This window comes from Gadus morhua, chromosome 4, assembly GCF_902167405.1.
Source record: "Gadus morhua chromosome 4, gadMor3.0, whole genome shotgun sequence".
Classification (NCBI taxonomy): domain Eukaryota; kingdom Metazoa; phylum Chordata; class Actinopteri; order Gadiformes; family Gadidae; genus Gadus; species Gadus morhua.
This window is the reverse complement of record NC_044051.1, coordinates 43,640,502-43,658,001: the sequence shown is the minus strand read 5'-3', so window position 1 is coordinate 43,658,001 and position 17,500 is coordinate 43,640,502. Positions and strand designations below refer to the sequence as shown.

General features: G+C 43.5%; 2 protein-coding genes across 3 annotated transcripts in view; one reads left to right on the top strand and one right to left on the bottom strand.

Moving 5' to 3' along the window:
• Window positions 1-116: 116 nt before the first annotated feature.
• Window positions 117-10,398, bottom strand: bco1l (beta-carotene oxygenase 1, like). Its single transcript, XM_030353026.1, has 11 exons — window positions 10,177-10,398; window positions 8,319-8,447; window positions 7,784-7,913; window positions 7,411-7,558; window positions 6,382-6,529; window positions 3,788-4,008; window positions 3,136-3,402; window positions 2,293-2,392; window positions 1,610-1,704; window positions 770-881; window positions 117-698 (listed from the first exon to the last, which is right to left on the bottom strand). The coding sequence occupies exons 1-11, from the start codon at window positions 10,238-10,240 to the stop codon at window positions 544-546; spliced, it is 1,569 nt and encodes a 522-aa protein (XP_030208886.1). The 5' UTR covers window positions 10,241-10,398; the 3' UTR covers window positions 117-543.
• Window positions 10,399-14,754: 4,356 nt separating this feature from the next.
• The window catches only part of LOC115541901 (sorting nexin-9), a 23,168-nt gene continuing 20,422 nt past the window's right edge, over window positions 14,755-17,500 (top strand). For both annotated transcript variants that reach the window (XM_030353826.1, XM_030353825.1), the window contains exons 1-2: window positions 14,755-15,071; window positions 16,291-16,377. In XM_030353826.1, the coding sequence (XP_030209686.1) occupies window positions 15,060-15,071; window positions 16,291-16,377 (99 nt within the window). In that variant the 5' untranslated portion in view covers window positions 14,755-15,059. The remainder of the gene's footprint in view (window positions 15,072-16,290; window positions 16,378-17,500) is intronic.

The window sequence follows — 17,500 nt, the reverse complement described above, 5'->3', positions numbered from 1 at the left end:
GGACTGAGCGACGGACTTGGGGTGATCGGGCCTTCTCAGTTGCTGCCCCCACCCTTTGGAATTCATTCCCCTCCCACATCAAAGTCTCTCCAACCCTCTCTTCTTTCAAATCTGCCCTCAAAACATACCTTTTCACACTAGCCTTCCCCACCTAACTCCCACCTTATTCTTCATGTTTAACCTCTGTTTTTCTTTTATTCCTAGTCTGTCTTACATAGTTTTGATAGGGCAATATGTAAAGCGTCTTAGAGTACCATATTAAGCGGCAAGCGCTATATAAATTTCATTTATTATTATTATTATTATTATTATCTCCATGTTGAAATGTTGACGTGATCTTTTGGTATCAAAGTATATATATAATACAAAGTACATAGCATGTATATATATATATATATATATACAGTATATATATAGATAAATAGATCTCTATATATGTATATATCTATATATATCTCATAACATGTATATAGATATATTTATATAATATATAATATCTATAGCTATCCTGTATAACAGCGCCCCCGGTGGCGGCGTGCGGCGCTATGGGCCGGCGGGGATGAAGAGGCCGTGGAGGTCGATGTGGACGCGGGCGTCGACCGCCGCCCGGCCGACCTCCTTCCAGGTGTGGGCGTCCAGGACCAGCAGGAAGGGGGAGAGGGCCGGGTCCGCCGAGACCACGCAGGACAGCACCACCCCTGGAGAGAGAGAGGGTCAGCCGGGCTCCTTCCTGTTTCCTGTGGGCTCGGGGACCTCCATTGGTTCTTACCGTCGTCCTCGGCGACGGCGTCCGGCGAGGCCACAAACACGGGCTCCGACGGGAAGCAGTTGGCCTCCTCCCACTCCAGGTGAGTCCCGGTCTCCAAGTCCACCTTGGCCAGCTGGACGGGAACCACAGAGAGGTCACCTCTAACCTCTAACCTCTAACCTCTAACCCTCACCCTAACCTCTAACCTCTAACCCTCACCCTAACCTCTAACCTCTAACCCGAACCCTAACCTCTAACCCGAACCTCTTGCAGCCTCTAACCTCTAACCCTAACCTCTAACCTCTAACCCTCACCCTAACCTCTAACCCGAACCTCTTGCAGCCTCTAACCTCTAACCTCTAACCCTAACCTCTAACCTCTAACCCTCACCCTAACCTCTAACCCTAACCTCATTCAGCCTCTAACCTCTAACCTCTGACCTCATTCAGCCTCTAACCTCTGACCTCATTCAGCCTCTGACCTCATTCAGCCTCTAACCTCTGACCTCATTCAGCCTCTGACCTCATTCAGCCTCTGACCTCTGACCTCATTCAGCCTCTGACCTCTGACCTCTAACCTCTGACCTCATTCAGCCTCTGACCTCTAACCTCATTCAGCCTCTGACCTCTGACCTCTAACTTCTGACCTCATTCAGCCTCTGACCTCTGACCTCATTCAGCCTCTAACCCTAACCTCATTCAGCCTCTGACCTCTGACCTCATTCAGCCTCTGACCTCTGACCTCATTCAGCCTCTAACCCTAACCTCATTCAGCCTCTAACCCTAACCTCATTCAGCCTCTGACCTCTGACCTCATTCAGCCTCTGACCTCTGACCTCTAACTTCTAACCTCGGTCCTCACCTTGTTGGGGTGTGGAGACCATTCCATCCTGGAGCCATAGAAGTAGCGATATTTTTTCCCGTTGAACTTGTAGTTGATAGCTGGCAGCTCCAAACCTGGGTGGGTTCAATAACATGTAAATAACATGATGGGTCATGTAACATGTTAGTCTCATTCTCAAACAGTTTATACCCTAACATCTCTAGGGCTGGAAAGATAAAAATTGACAGAACCTTTCAACAGTTCAACTCAAACATCAAGGAGCATTATGTAAGAGGGTTGGATTCAATCTATTGGGACTCTGTAACCTGGGAGGACATCTTCTTAATCTTAGAGTCTCCGCTCTCTGGTCTCACCCTGTAACAGTGTCTATATAATATCCCCCTGGAACAGAGGCTCTGGTCTCTAATCTGGTCTCACCTTGGAACTGAGTCTCTGGTCTCTAATCTGGTCTTGCCCTTAGAACAGAGTCTCTGGTCTCTAATCTGGTCTCACCTTGGAACAGGACCTCTGGTCTCTAATCTGGTCTCACCTTGGAACAGGACCTCTGGTCTCTAATCTGGTCTCACCTTGGAACAGGACCTCTGGTCTCTAATCTGGTCTCTAATCTGGTCTCACCTTGGAACAGGACCACTGGTCTCTAATCTGGTCTCACCCTGGAACAGGACCTCTGGTCTCTAATCTGGTCTCTAATCTGGTCTCACCTTGGAACAGGACCTCTGGGGTGCAGAACACCGAGCCGTCCTTCTGGAGGCGGGCCTCCGCTCGGCTGTCCGTCAACAGGTTGGTTCCCGTGGCAACGTCCTGTGATCCAGGTGACAACCTTTCATTAGGGTTTCTGTGACGTCGTATGTAGATGGCGTTGTACTAGTAGTAGTAATAGTTTACGTATTGTAGTAATAGTTTAGGTAGTAGTAATAGTTTACGTATTGTAGTAATAGTTTACGTATAGCAGTAATAGTTTAGGTAGTAGTAATAGTTTAGGTAGTAGTAGTAATAGGTTAGGTAGTAGTAATAGTTTAGGAAGTATTAGTAATAGTTTAGGAAGTATTAGTAATAGTTTAGGAAGTAGTAGTAATAGTTTAAGTTGTAGTAATAGTTTAGTTAGTAGTAGTAATAGTTTAGGGATTAATAATAGTTTAGTTAGTAGTAGTAATAGTTAGGTAGTAGTAGTAATAGTTTAGTTTGTACTAGTAATAGTTTAGGTAATAGTAGTAATAGTTTAGTTAGTTGTAGTAATAGGTTAGTTAGTAGTAGTTATAGTTTAGGTAGCAGTAATAGTTTAAGCAGTAGTACTAGTTTAGGTAGTAGTACTAATAGTTTACGTAGTAGAAGTAATAGGTTAGGGAGTAGTAATAGTTTAGTTATTAGTAGTAATAGTTTAGGTAGCAGTAGTAATAGTTTAGGTAGTGGTAGTATTAGTTTATGTAGCAGTAGTAATAGTTTAGGTAGTAGTGGTAATAGTTTCGGTAGCAGTAGTAATAGTTAGGTAGTACTAGTAATAGTTTCGGTAGCAGTAGTAATATTTAGTCGGCACTAGCCGGTACCTTGTCCACACTGAGCGGCAGCAAGAACCTCTTGCAGGTTGGCGGGGAAAAGCCCTGGTTGGTCTTCACGTAGTCGGGGGTCTCCTGCCTCAGGTTGTCCAGGTAGAACATCTGGTACAGGTTGCTGTCGCTGTAGCTGATCAGGTCCACCACCACGACCCCGCCCTCCTCATACGCGTTGATGTGGTGGAACACCACCATGGCGTCGCCGTAGAAACGCGTCTCCACCTCCTTCCCGGTGTGCCTGTCGATCAGGTGAAAGACCGTCTGACAGACAGGTGGAGAGAGAGACAGGTCCTTACTATACTGCAGATTCTAGTCATACACACCCCTCACAAGACGATCATGACCTGTCTCTCTCTCCTCCTGTCTGACAGACGACCATGACCTGTCTCTCTCTCCACCAGTCTGACAAATGACATGACCTGTCTCTCTCTCCACCCATCTGACAGACGACCATGACCTGTCTCTCTCTCCACCCATCTGACAGACGATCATGACCTGTCTCTCTCTCCACCCATCTGACAGATGACCGTGACCTGTCCCTGTCTCCCATCCGACTGTGGAGAGAGAGACAGGTCTCCTCTCTGGAGACAGTGGAGAGAGAGACAGGTCTCCTCCTCGAGACAGTGGAGAGAGAGACAGGTCTCACCTGGTCGTCCGGGTGGAACTTGAGGCAGCTGCCCCAATTGGCGCCCCTGAAGTAGGCAGAGGCCAGCTGGGGGATGTGCAGCTTGAAGGGCTGCTCCACGAACACCAGGTAGCGGCCCGTCATCCCGAAGCTGTGGAAGTACCCCGGAGCCAGGCTGGAGCGGCAGGGGATGGAGCACACCTTCTGCAGCTGCTCCAGGGGAGGCCTTCTCCGCGCCGCCTCTGGGGAGCAGGAGATGAGTTCATCACAGTACACAGGGGGAGTTCATCACAGTACACAGGGGGAGTTCATCACAGTACACAGGGGGAGTTCATCACAGTACACAGGGGGAGTTCATCACAGTACACAGGGGGAGTTCATCACAGTACACAGGGGGAGTTCATCACAGTACACAGGGGGAGTTCATCACAGTACACAGGGGGAGTTCATCACAGTACACAGGGGGAGGGGGAGAAGAGTTTAGAGCGGGGTGTGTAGTTCCTAGAGCGGGGTGTGTAGTCTCTAGAGGGTGTGTAGTCTCTAGAGGGTGTGTAGTCTCTACAGGGTGTGTAGTCTCTACAGGGTGTGTAGTCTCTAGAGGGTGTGTAGTCTCTACAGGGTGTGTAGTCTCTAGAGGGTGTGTAGTCTCTAGAGGGTGTGTAGTCTCTAGAGGGTGTGTAGTCTCTACAGGGTGTGTAGTCTCTAGAGGGTGTGTAGTCTCTACAGGGTTTGTAGTCTCTACAGGGTGTGTAGTCTCTACAGGGTGTGTAGTCTCTAGAGGGTGTGTAGTCTCTACAGGGTGTGTAGTCTCTACAGGGTGTGTAGTCTCTAGAGGGTGTGTAGTCTCTACAGGGTGTGTAGTCTCTACAGGGTGTGTAGTCTCTAGAGGGTGTGTAGTCTCTAGAGGGTGTGTAGTCTCTAGAGGGTGTGTAGTCTCTAGAGGGTGTGTAGTCTCTAGAGGGTGTGTAGTCTCTACAGGGTGTGTAGTCTCTACAGGGTGTGTAGTCTCTAGAGGGTGTGTAGTCTCTACAGGGTGTGTAGTCTCTACAGGGTGTGTGGTCTCTAGAGGGTGTGTAGTCTCTAGAGGGTGTGTAGTCTCTAGAGGGTGTGTAGTCTCTAGAGGGTGTGTAGTCTCTACAGGGTGTGTAGTCTCTAGAGGGTGTGTAGTCTCTACAGGGTGTGTAGTCTCTACAGGGTGTGTAGTCTCTAGAGGGTGTGTAGTCTCTACAGGGTGTGTAGTCTCTAGAGGGTGTGTAGTCTCTAGAGGGTGTGTAGTCTCTACAGGGTGTGTAGTCTCTACAGGGTATGTGGTCTCTAGAGGGTGTGTAGTCTCTAGAGGGTGTGTAGTCTCTACAGGGTGTGTAGTCTCTACAGGGTGTGTAGTCTCTAGAGGGTGTGTAGTCTCTAGAGGGTGTGTAGTCTCTACAGGGTGTGTAGTCTCTAGAGGGTGTGTAGTCTCTACAGGGTGTGTAGTCTCTACAGGGTGTGTAGTCTCTAGAGGGTGTGTGGTCTCTACAGGGTGTGTGGTCTCTACAGGGTGTGTAGTCTCTAGAGGGTGTGTAGTCTCTAGAGGGTGTGTAGTCTCTACAGGGTGTGTTGTCTCTACAGGGTGTGTAGTCTCTAGAGGGTGTGTAGTCTCTAGGGGGTGTGTGGTCTCTAGAGGGTGTGTGGTCTCTAGAGGGTGTGTAGTCTCTAGAGGGTGTGTAGTCTCTAGAGGGTGTGTAGTCTCTACAGGGTGTGTAGTCTCTAGAGGGTGTGTAGTCTCTACAGGGTGTGTAGTCTCTACAGGGTGTGTGGTCTCTAGAGGGTGTGTAGTCTCTAGAGGGTGTGTAGTCTCTAGAGGGTGTGTAGTCTCTACAGGGTGTGTAGTCTCTACAGGGTGTGTAGTCTCTAGAGGGTGTGTAGTCTCTACAGGGTGTGTAGTCTCTACAGGGTGTGTAGTCTCTAGAGGGTGTGTAGTCTCTACAGGGTGTGTAGTCTCTAGAGGGTGTGTAGTCTCTAGAGGGTGTGTAGTCTCTACAGGGTGTGTAGTCTCTACAGGGTATGTGGTCTCTAGAGGGTGTGTAATCTCTAGAGGGTGTGTAGTCTCTACAGGGTGTGTAGTCTCTACAGGGTGTGTAGTCTCTAGAGGGTGTGTAGTCTCTAGAGGGTGTGTAGTCTCTACAGGGTGTGTAGTCTCTAGAGGGTGTGTAGTCTCTACAGGGTGTGTAGTCTCTACAGGGTGTGTAGTCTCTAGAGGGTGTGTGGTCTCTACAGGGTGTGTGGTCTCTACAGGGTGTGTAGTCTCTAGAGGGTGTGTAGTCTCTAGAGGGTGTGTAGTCTCTACAGGGTGTGTTGTCTCTACAGGGTGTGTAGTCTCTAGAGGGTGTGTAGTCTCTAGGGGGTGTGTGGTCTCTAGAGGGTGTGTGGTCTCTAGAGGGTGTGTAGTCTCTAGAGGGTGTGTAGTCTCTAGAGGGTGTGTAGTCTCTACAGGGTGTGTAGTCTCTAGAGGGTGTGTAGTCTCTACAGGGTGTGTAGTCTCTACAGGGTGTGTAGTCTCTAGAGGGTGTGTAGTCTCTAGAGGGTGTGTAGTCTCTACAGGGTGTGTAGTCTCTACAGGGTGTGGGCTGACCTACCGGTGGTCTGAGCGGGGACCTTGAAGATGACGTATCGGGGAGTGGTCCAGCCCAGGATGGCGGTCCCCATGTTGTAGGTGTTCCCCTCGTCGTCGTAGTGGGGGTGGGCCGTGGCCAGGTTCAGAGCGATGTGGTCCCTGTAGTTAGTCTGGATTACATGCAAACTCAGTCACACCTGTTCTAGTCGCACTAGAATGCATCTGTATCACATGATCTCTCACTCAAACTGGAACATGGATCAGAAATAAAGTCCCTCTAGTTCTGTTCTGTCAACACTAGGACCTGGATCAGGAGTCACTCTAGTTCTGTCAACACTAGGACCTGGATCAGGAGTCACTCTACTTCTGTCCACACTAGACCTGGATCAAGAGTCACTGTAGTTCTGTTCTGTCAACACTAGGACCTGGATCAGGAGTCACTCTACTTCTGTTCACACTAGGACCTGGATCAGGAGTCACTCTAGTTCTGTTCTGTCCACACTAGACCTGGATCAGGAGTCACTCTAGTTCTGTTCTGTCCACACTAGACCTGGATCAGGAGTCACTCTAGTTCTGTCCACACTAGGACCTGGATCAGGAGTCCCTCTAGTTCTGTCCACACTAGGACCTGGATCAGGAGTCACTCTAGTTCTGTTCACAGTAGGACCTGGATCAGGAGTCACTCTAGTTCTGTTCTGTCCACACTAGACCTGGATCAGGAGTCACTCTAGTTCTGTTCTGTCCACACTAGACCTGGATCAGGAGTCACTCTAGTTCTGTTCACACTAGGACCTGGATCAGGAGTCACTCTAGTTCTGTCCACACTAGACCTGGATCAGGAGTCACTCTAGTTCTGTTCACACTAGACCTGGATCAGGAGTCACTCTAGTTCTGTCCACACTAGGACCTGGATCAGGAGTCCCTCTAGTTCTGTTCACATTAGACCTGGATCAGGAGTCACTCTAGTTCTGTTCACACTAGGACCTGGATCAGGAGTCACTCTAGTTCTGTCCACACTAGGACCTGGATGGGGGGGAACGCTAGGTGTTACCCTGCCCAGCGTGTCCAGGGTGGCAGGATCGATCTGGTTGATGTAGTTGACCTCGGAGGCGGCGTAGTACTGGTCCCCATAGCGGATCACGTTGATCAGGTTGTTGTCCGTGAAGTCCGGGATGGCGTTACGCAGGTGGGTGAAGGCCCTGGGGTCAGAGGTCAGAGGTCAGGGGTCAGAGGTCAGGGGGAGCTCTGGTTTGGGTGCTGTGTGTGGGAGTGTGTGTGTATTTGTGTGTGCTAGTGTTCGTGTGTGTGTCTGTTTGTCCGTGTGTGCGTCTGTGTGTGTGTGTGCGTCTGTGTGTGCATGTGCGTGTGTGTGTGTGTGTGTGTGTAAGTGTGCATGTGTGTGTGTGTATGTGGGCGGGGTTTACCTAGAGAAAATGTTCTTACAAGGGTCAGGGTAGATCATGGTTCCAAACTCGGACACAACAATACGATTGGCCGCCATGTTCCTCTTGTGAGTTTCACTCTTCAGAAACTTGCTCCTGTAGACCACTTCACCTGCAGAATCAGAACCAGACCGACCACGATCAGACCTGACCTGTAGAACCAGAACCTGTGTGTGTGTGTTTGAGTGAGTGAGTGAGTGAGTGAGTGAGTGAGTGAGTGAGTGAGTGAGTGAGTGTGTGTGTGTGTGTGTGTGTGTGAGAGAGTGTGAGTGAGTAAGTGTGTGTGAGTGAGTGTGTGTGTGTGAGTGTGTGTGTGAGTAAGTGTGTGTGTGTGTGTGTGTGTGTGTGTGTGTGTGTGTGTGTGTGTGTGTGTGTGTGTGTGTGAGAGTAAGTAAGTGTGTGTGTGTGTGTGTGTGTGTGTGTGTGTGTGCGTGTGAGTAAGTGTGTGTGTGTGTGAGTGTGTGTGTGTGTGTTAGTGTGTGAGTGTGTGTGTGAGTGAGTGTGTGAGTGTGTGTACCCTTGCTGAAGGTGAAGCTGTGTATCAGGGACATCCCATCAAACCAGTGGTTGTAAGAAGAGTCTCCAACAGAGAAGCAGCCCGGACCGTTCCTCAGCAGGGTGCCTTTCAGCCACATGGGGAGAGCACCTGGGGAGAGAGACCTTGATATACACTACACCTGGGGAGAGAGACCTTGATATACACTACACCTGGAGAGAGAGAGACCTTGATACACACTACACCTGGAGAGAGAGAGACCTTGATATACACTACACCTGGAGAGAGAGAGACCTTGATACACACTACACCTGGAGAGAGAGAGAGACCTTGATATACACTACACCTGGAGAGAGAGAGACCTTGATATACACTACACCTGGAGAGAGAGAGACCTTGATATACACTACACCTGGAGAGAGAGACCTTGATATACACTACACCTGGAGAGAGAGAGACCTTGATATACACTACACCTGGGGAGAGAGACCTTGATACACACTACACCTGGAGAGAGAGAGACCTTGATACACACTACACCTGGGGAGAGAGACCTTGATATATACTACACCTGGGGAGAGAGACCTTGATATACACTACACCTGGAGAGAGAGAGAGACCTTGATATAAACTACACCTGGAGAGAGAGAGAGAGACCTTGATATACACTACACCTGGAGAGAGAGAGACCTTGATATACACTACACCTGGAGAGAGAGAGACCTTGATATACACTACACCTGGAGAGAGAGAGAGACCTTGATATACACTACACCTGGAGAGAGAGAGAGAGACCTTGATATACACTACACCTGGAGAGAGAGAGACCTTGATATACACTACAGCTGGAGAGAGAGAGACCTTGATATACACTACACCTGGAGAGAGAGTGAGACCTTGATATACACTACACCTGGAGAGAGAGACCTTGATATACACTACACCTGGAGAGAGAGACCTTGATATACACTACACCTGGAGTGAGAGAGACCTTGATATACACTACACCTGGAGAGAGAGAGACCTTGATATACACTACACCTGGAGAGAGAGAGAGACCTTGATATGCACTACACCTGGAGAGAGAGAGACCTTGATATCCTTATCTTCAGTACTCTATGTAGCTCTAGTTATGATACTAATCCTAAAACACCAATACTAATTCAATAGTACTAATATAACTAATACTAAGTACTCATAGCATAAATACTAATAAAACAGTACTAACAGTACTTTTGGTACTAATACTAATCCAACAGGACTAACAGTACTCATAGTACTAACACTAATCTAGTAGTACTAACAGTACTAACATTACTCATAGTACTAACCCTAATCTAGTAGTACTAACAGTACTAACAGTACTCATAGTACTAACCCTAATCTAGTAGTACTAACAGTACTAACATTACTCATATTACTACCACTAATCTAGTAGCACTAACAGTACTCATAGTACTAACCCTAATCTAGTAGTACTAACAGTACTAACAGTACTCATAGTACTAACCCTAATCTAGTAATACTAACAGTACTAACAGTACTCATAGTACTACCACTAATCTAGTAGTACTAACAGTACTCATAGTACTAACCCTAATCTAGTAGTACTAACAGTACTAACAGTACTCATAGTACTAACCCTAATCTAGTAGTACTAACAGTACTCATAGTGCTAACCCTAATCTAGTAGTACTAACAGTACTCATAGTACTAACCCTAATCTAGTAGTACTAACAGTACTAACAGTACTCATAGTACTAACCCTAATCTAGTAGTACTAACAGTACTCATAGTACTAACCCTAATCTAGTAGTACTAACAGTACTAACAGTACTCATAGTACTACCACTAATCTAGTAGTACTAACAGTACTCACCTGTCACCTGTGCCTTCACCGGCCCCGTCGTCTCACACCCGTTCTGAGTCATGATGGTCTGCATGGTGTCTCCGTCTGTCTGTCTGTCTGTCTGTCTGTCTGTCTGTCTGTCTGTCTGTCTGTCTGTCTGTCTGTCTCTCTGTCTCTCTGTCCGGTTGTCTCTCTGTCTGTCTCTCTGTCTGTCTGTCTCTGTCTCTCTCTCCGTCTGTCTGTCCGTCTGTCTCAGGCTCAGTGCTCCTCCTCTTTTTATCTTCAGCTGTTATCAGAGGACACGCTGGAGTGTTACATCACAACACAAACGCCTTTGGTCTCTCTACACAATAAGAGCCTCTACACAATAAGAGCCTTTACACAATAAGAGCCTTTACCCAAAAAGAGCCTCTACAAATTAAAGCCTCTAAACATAAGAGCTTTTACAAAATAAGAGCCTATACACAACAAGAGCCATTACACAATAAGAGCCTCTACACATAAGAGCCTACACACAATAAGAGCCTTAACACAATAAGAGCCTTTACACAATAAGAGGCTTTACACAATAAGAGTCTTTACAGAATAAGAGCCTTGATACAATAAGAGCCTTTACACAATAAAAGCCTTGACACAGGAAGAGCCTTTACACATTCAGAACCTTTCATCAAGAAGAGCCAGGTCTTACAGGCCAGCCGTGGCCCCAGTGGGTTCAGCCTGTGGTACAGTACAGGGACAGCGGCCATAAACACGTATCAACCACACGCACACCTGGACTATCTTATCTCCCTGATGACGGCTGATTAGACCAGCTCTGAGTCTCTGAGGACTGTAGGGCGCTGGGACCAGACCAGCCCCCCAGTATATCTACTATATATAATAGATATATAGTAGATATACTACAGTATAGACCATCCCTGAGGCTCTGAGGACTGGAGGGCAGGCTGGACCAGACCAGCCCCCCAGTATATCTACTATATATAATAGATATATAGTAGATATACTACAGTATAGACCAGCTCTGAGGCTCTGAGGACTGGAGGGCAGGCTGGACCAGACCAGCCCCCCAGTATATCTACCATATATAATAGCTATATAGTAGATATACTTCAGTATAGGCTATATATAATAGATATATAGTAGATATACTACAGTATAGGCTATATATAATAGATATATAGCAGATATACTCCAGTATAGGCTATATATAATAGATATATAGTAGATATACGCCAGTATAGGCTATATATAATAGATATATAGTAGATATACTCCAGTATAGGCTATATATAATAGATATATAGTAGATATACGCCAGTATAGGCTATATATAATAGATATATAGTAGATATACTCCAGTATAGGCTATATATAATAGATATATAGTAGATATACTCCAGTATAGGCTATATATAATAGATATATAGTAGATATACTACAGTATATAGGCTATATATAATAGATGTATAGCAGATATACTCCAGTATAGGCTATATATAATAGATATATAGTAGATATACTACAGTATAGGCTATATATAATAGATATATAGTAGATATACTTCAGTATAGGCTATATAATATATATAGTAGATATACTTCAGTATAGGCTATATATAATAGATATATAGTAGATATACTTCAGTATAGGCTATATATAATAGATATATAGTAGATATACTTCAGTATAGGCTATATATAATAGATATATAGTAGATATACTTCAGTATAGGCTATATATAATAGATATATAGTAGATATACTCCAGTATAGGCTATATATAATAGATATATAGTAGATATACTACAGTATAGGCTATATATAATAGATATATAGCAGATATACTCCAGTACAGGCTATATATAATAGATATATAGTAGATATACTTCAGTATAGGCTATATATAATAGATATATAGTAGATATACTCCAGTATAGGCTATATATAATAGATATATAGTAGATATACTCCAGTATAGGCTATATATAATATATATATAGTAGATATACTTCAGTATAGGCTATATATAATAGATACATAGTAGATATACTCCATTATAGGCTATATAATATATATAGTAGATATACTTCAGTATAGGCTATATATAATAGATATATAGTAGATATACTCCAGTATAGGCTATATAATATATATAGTAGATATACTTCAGTATAGGCTATATTTAATAGATATATAGTAGATATACTCCAGTATAGGCTATATAATATATATAGTAGATATACTTCAGTATAGGCTATATATAATAGATATATAGTAGATCTACTATAGTATAGGCTATATAATATCATTTTTGAAGGTGCTTTCTGAATCTTCAGCCATTCTCCATAACATTGTGCAATAGTTATGCTACGGGAGCCTCCTCTTATATCTTTATACTTATTGGTTTATGATCACTTTTATTGATTTATGGTCGAGATCACGGTACAATGCTGCAGTTCAGCGTTTCGTACATTATCTCAGCCTTACCTTATCTCAGCCCTACCTATGTATCTCCTCTCTCCCTCTGTCTCTGTCTCTCTCTCTCTCTAAAATAACAACCATAATGCTATCATTTATTAATAATGTAATATGTAACATAATATAAAAAAATAATCTTTAATAACTGGAGGTAACATAATATATAATATTACTACTAATCGTCCTCTCTCTCTCTCTCTCTCTCTCTCTCTCTCTCTCTCTCTCTCTCTCTCTCTCTCTCTCTCTCTCTCTCTGTCTCTGTCTCTCTCTCTCTCTCTAAAATAACAACCATAATGCTATCATTTATTAATAATATAATATGTAACATAATATAAAAAAATAATCTTTAATAACTGGAGGTAACATAATATATAATATTACTACTAATCGTCCTCTCTCTCTCTCTCTCTCTCTCTCTCTCTCTCTCTCTCTCTCTCTCTCTCTCTCTCTCTCTCTCTCTCTCTCTCTCTCTCTCTCTCTCTCTCTCTCTCTCTCTCTCTCTCTCTCTCTCTCTCTCTTCCTCACTCTCCCTCTCAATTCAAATCAATTAATTTTGTGACACAATTTACAAATTCATACCAACAGGCCACATGTGTCCATGGCGATTAGGGAAGCTTCTTTCTCATCCTAGGGTGGGATCCTGAGCGTAGGGATGCGTCCAGTTCATACAAGAAGCCATTCGTATTTTAGAAACTCAGACGCTCAAGGCCACAGAAACAAGTGTAGTTCCCGCACATAGCCACAAGAGGTCAGCACCAAGCCACAAACCCGGTTGCAATGCCAACGCATAGCCACAAGGTATCAGCACAGAATACACGTTGGGTATCCAGGAGGCAGGAGTTCAGCACAATGCTTAGCCAATCAGAGCACATAACTGAGTCCACGCCTGCCCAGTAAAAGGCATGTGTTGTATTAAAGTCACAACACATAGCCCAGGGGGCCAGAATGCTCCAGGTAATGCATCCTTCAGATGCCTTACTAAGTGTATCTCCACTCGTGCCTATACAATTCCCCTCCTTTTGCTTCATAGAGACTAGACCAAACCTTTACCAAATAAAGTGAGTTAAAAGCGATCCTGATTCGAGTACCTTTTCTAAAAAAAACTGCAATTTTAATTCATAAGAGCTTTATTGGCAATGTAAACCAACGTTTACATTGCCAAAGCAGGATAGAAATTAAGCCCAATATTATAGGTAAATAACAAAATTCATAATATACAAATCAAAAAGTGCAATATTAAGTACTAGCTGTGGTTTCACCTGGGGTCTCACTTGGGTCTTACCGGTGGTTTTTACTTCTCCTACCTGAGGTTTGACCTGTGGTTTCTACATGCGTGTCTCCCTCTCCACTGATGGGGGCGGTGTTGAGCTGAGGAGCTGTGAAATGTCCCATGGTCATCATAACGCGTAAATGAACACTTTAATATATATCATATATAATATGATATATATTATATATATTTATATATTTATTTTTTAGAAGTGCCATCACACCTGAAACAGGCCTACTGTCAGTTCTATGTAGAGCTGCAGCTATAGAAATAGATAGGGCTATAAAGAGATAGAGGATAGCCTACATAAAGTCCTGTATAGAGCTATTAGTATAGAAATTTAACCAATGTTTAACCTAGCAATAGGACTATATAGATATAAGTAAATGGAACAGCTGGTTGCATTTAAACTCGCTTCAACTTAAAAAACACAAAGTAAAAATACTTAATGTAATAATATTCTAATGAGAGTCAAGCTTGAGGCTGCAAGGCGAAATATTGAACTGGATATTCTGGTTTATTATTTATTATTCATTAGTGAAATTAATATCCCGAGGCACGAGGCTGACTGAACCGTCCGACCACCAGGTTATAGTTGAACATTAACACCATCAGGGTAACATGTTTAACAGTGTTAGAACCATCAGGTTAACATATTACAACCAACACATTAATGTTTACAATGTTACTACCAACAGGTTAATAGTTGTATAATGGTAAAAGCAACAGGGTTTTCAGATTGAAACAGTTTTGATCAGTTAAGCATCCGGAGCCGACGGCGAGTGACGGGGAGAGTTGTACCCGAACACAGAGCGCGGCCGGAGGGTAGCGGCGGCCGGGCGACGCCCCCTGGCTCCTCCCTCTGCTTCCGTGTCGGGCTGCTCCCTCCCTCCCGCTCCACCTCCTGCTGCTCCCCGGGACAACTCTGGGAAGTAAAGTAGAGAGTAGAGAAAACTCGGTGGAGCAGAATAAAGTACGACGGAGTCTACAACCCGGACCTTAAGTTCAGAGAGCAGCTCCATGACCCAACTGGTTGTACTGGCCGTGTAGGTCTGGTCCGTCTGTCCTGTACTGGTTGCACTGGACTTGCACTGGTCGTGTACTGGTCTGCATGGTGCGGATCTGTCTGCAGACGCAGTGCCTACCTTTGCAGGTGTGGAGGCACCATGGCAGCGAAGGTAAGACTGCCGTGTTTACTCACTGATGACTATAGTAGCCTACTAGTTAGTGTTAACAGACTCACTGATGACTATAGTAGGTTAGACTCACTGATGACTATAGTACTAGTTAGTGTTAGACTCACTGATGACTATAGTACTACTAGTTAGTTTTAGACTCACTGATGACTATAGTACTAGTTACTGTTAACAGACTCACTGATGACTATAGTACTACTAGTTAGTGTTAGACTCACTGATGACTATAGTACTACTAGTTAGTGTTAGACTCACTGATGACTATAGTACCACTAGATAGTGTTAGACTCACTTATGCACTACAGTACTAGTTATGTGTTTACACACAGACTGACTGATGCACTGTGGTACTAGTTGTTATATGTTTACAACCACAATCACTAGTTACTAATAAACAATAGTGCTAGTTGAAAAGGTAATGAAATATAACTTCATAACCTGTGTATAAAGTCGAGAACTGTAACAGTAACTATCTTATAGTGTAGTATATATAGTATTGGTGTAACTATATTCAGTAATACATACTATTTAATGTGGAGTAGATAAGTGCATATGTCAGCTGACAGGATGTGTGTGTGTGTGTGTGTGTGTGTGTGTGTGTGTGTGTGTGTGTGTGTGTGTGTGTGTGTGTGTGTGTGTGTGTGTGTGTGTGTGTGTGTGTGTGTGTGTGTGTGTGTGTGTGTGTGGGAGTCTTGGAGAGACCCCAGGATGTGCAAACTTTTCCTCCTGAACTCTTTTTGTCACAGAGAGAGAGAGAGAGAGAGAGAGAGAGAGAGAGAGAGAGAGGGAGAGAGGGAGGGAGGGAGAGAGGGAGAGAGGGAGAGGGAGAGGGAGAGAGAGAGAGAGAGAGAGAGAGAGAGAGAGAGAGAGAGAGAGAGAGAGAGAGAGAGAGAGAGAGAGAGAGAGAGAGAGAGAGAGAGAGAGAGAGAGAGAGAGAGAGAGAGAGAGAGGGAGAGCCAGATATATTTTGCCTTAGTTTCATATTTTTAGGCCTTAAACAGGTTATCTGTCTGCATGTGTTTGTAAGGGTTAGGGTTAGGGTTACCCTAACCCTTAAACAGGTTATCTGTCTGTGTGTGTTTGTAAGTGTAACTAAGGGCACACTCACAATAGGCCATCTGTACCGTGCCCAAGTCTAGATCGATTAACACTAACTAACTTTCAGAAGGTGTAACTAAGACTAACTAATGTTGTTCTGCAGGTTCAGGTTTTGTACGACTTTGAAGCTGAACCAGGAAACAACGAACTGACCGTCAGAGAAGGAGAGACACTCTCTGTACTCAACCAGGTGGAGTAACATTAGAATACACTATATATACATTATAAAATACTATAGATACATTATAAAATACTATAGATACATTATAATTTATAATATATACATTAAAATGTAAAATATATACATTATAATATAATCTATATACATTATAGTATATTATGTATACTCTGTATATTTAAAGCTGTAGTAGTTTATAGTATATAATATTGAAGCTGTAGTAGTTTATATTGTATATAATATTAAAGCTGTAGTAGTTTATAATATATAATATTAATGCTGTAGTAGTTTTAGTATATATAACATTAAAGCTGTAGTAGTTTATAGTGGATATAATATTGAAGCTGTAGTAGTTTATAGTGTATATAATATTGAAGATGTAGTAGTTTATAATATATAATATTATAGCTGTAGTAGTTTTAGTGTATATAATATTACATCTGCAGTAGTTAATAGTATATATAATAATATACAGTAGTTTATAGTAGATATATAATATAATATGCAGTAGTAAAAGTAGATATATAATATAATATGCCGTAGTCGATAGTAGATATATAATATAATATACAGTAGTTGATAGATATATAATATAATATGCAGTAGTTGATAGTAGGGCCCGACCGATATTGATTTTTGAGTGCCGATGCCGATTATTTTCAGAGAAAAATTACGATTACGATTTAATCGGCCGATTAAAAAAAAAAAAGCATATAAAACGTAGTTTTTGATACCTTAAATATACTTTAAACACTTTTGACGAATATGTGAATTGAATGCAGAACCTTCGAGTGTTTTAGAATACATTTACAGTCAAAAATTAGTGCAATGTAAAATGTAAAATAAATAACTAACTCCCAATGTGCTGCGCTCGTGAGCAGTGACTAACACGTGGGTGCTGAGCAGTATGGTCTCACCGTTAGAGTCTACAGTATAACAAATTAACATGGCCTGGGACCTAAAGAAAAACAGGCACAACATGCTCAAACAACGCGTCTTGTGTACATTGGTGAGGTGAGCGCGCAGCTGCCTGAGCGAGCGTGCTTTCATGTTGTACGGTAAAATTCAATCTCCTCTTTTTTACTCCAGCTAAAGTTGTTAGTTAGCAAGGCGAGTAGGAGCACTATCTGCAGGA

Coding starts and splice junctions, on each gene's coding strand:
- bco1l (XM_030353026.1), bottom strand. CDS start 10,240: ATGCAGACCATCATGACTCAGAACGGGTGTGAGACGACGGGGCCGGTG. Junction 7,559..7,783: donor TGTAAGAACATTTTCTCTAG/GTAAACCCCGCC, acceptor CTCTGACCCCAG/GGCCTTCACCCACCTGCGTA. Junction 1,705..2,292: donor CCCAGAGGTCCTGTTCCAAG/GTGAGACCAGAT, acceptor GAACCCACCCAG/GTTTGGAGCTGCCAGCTATC.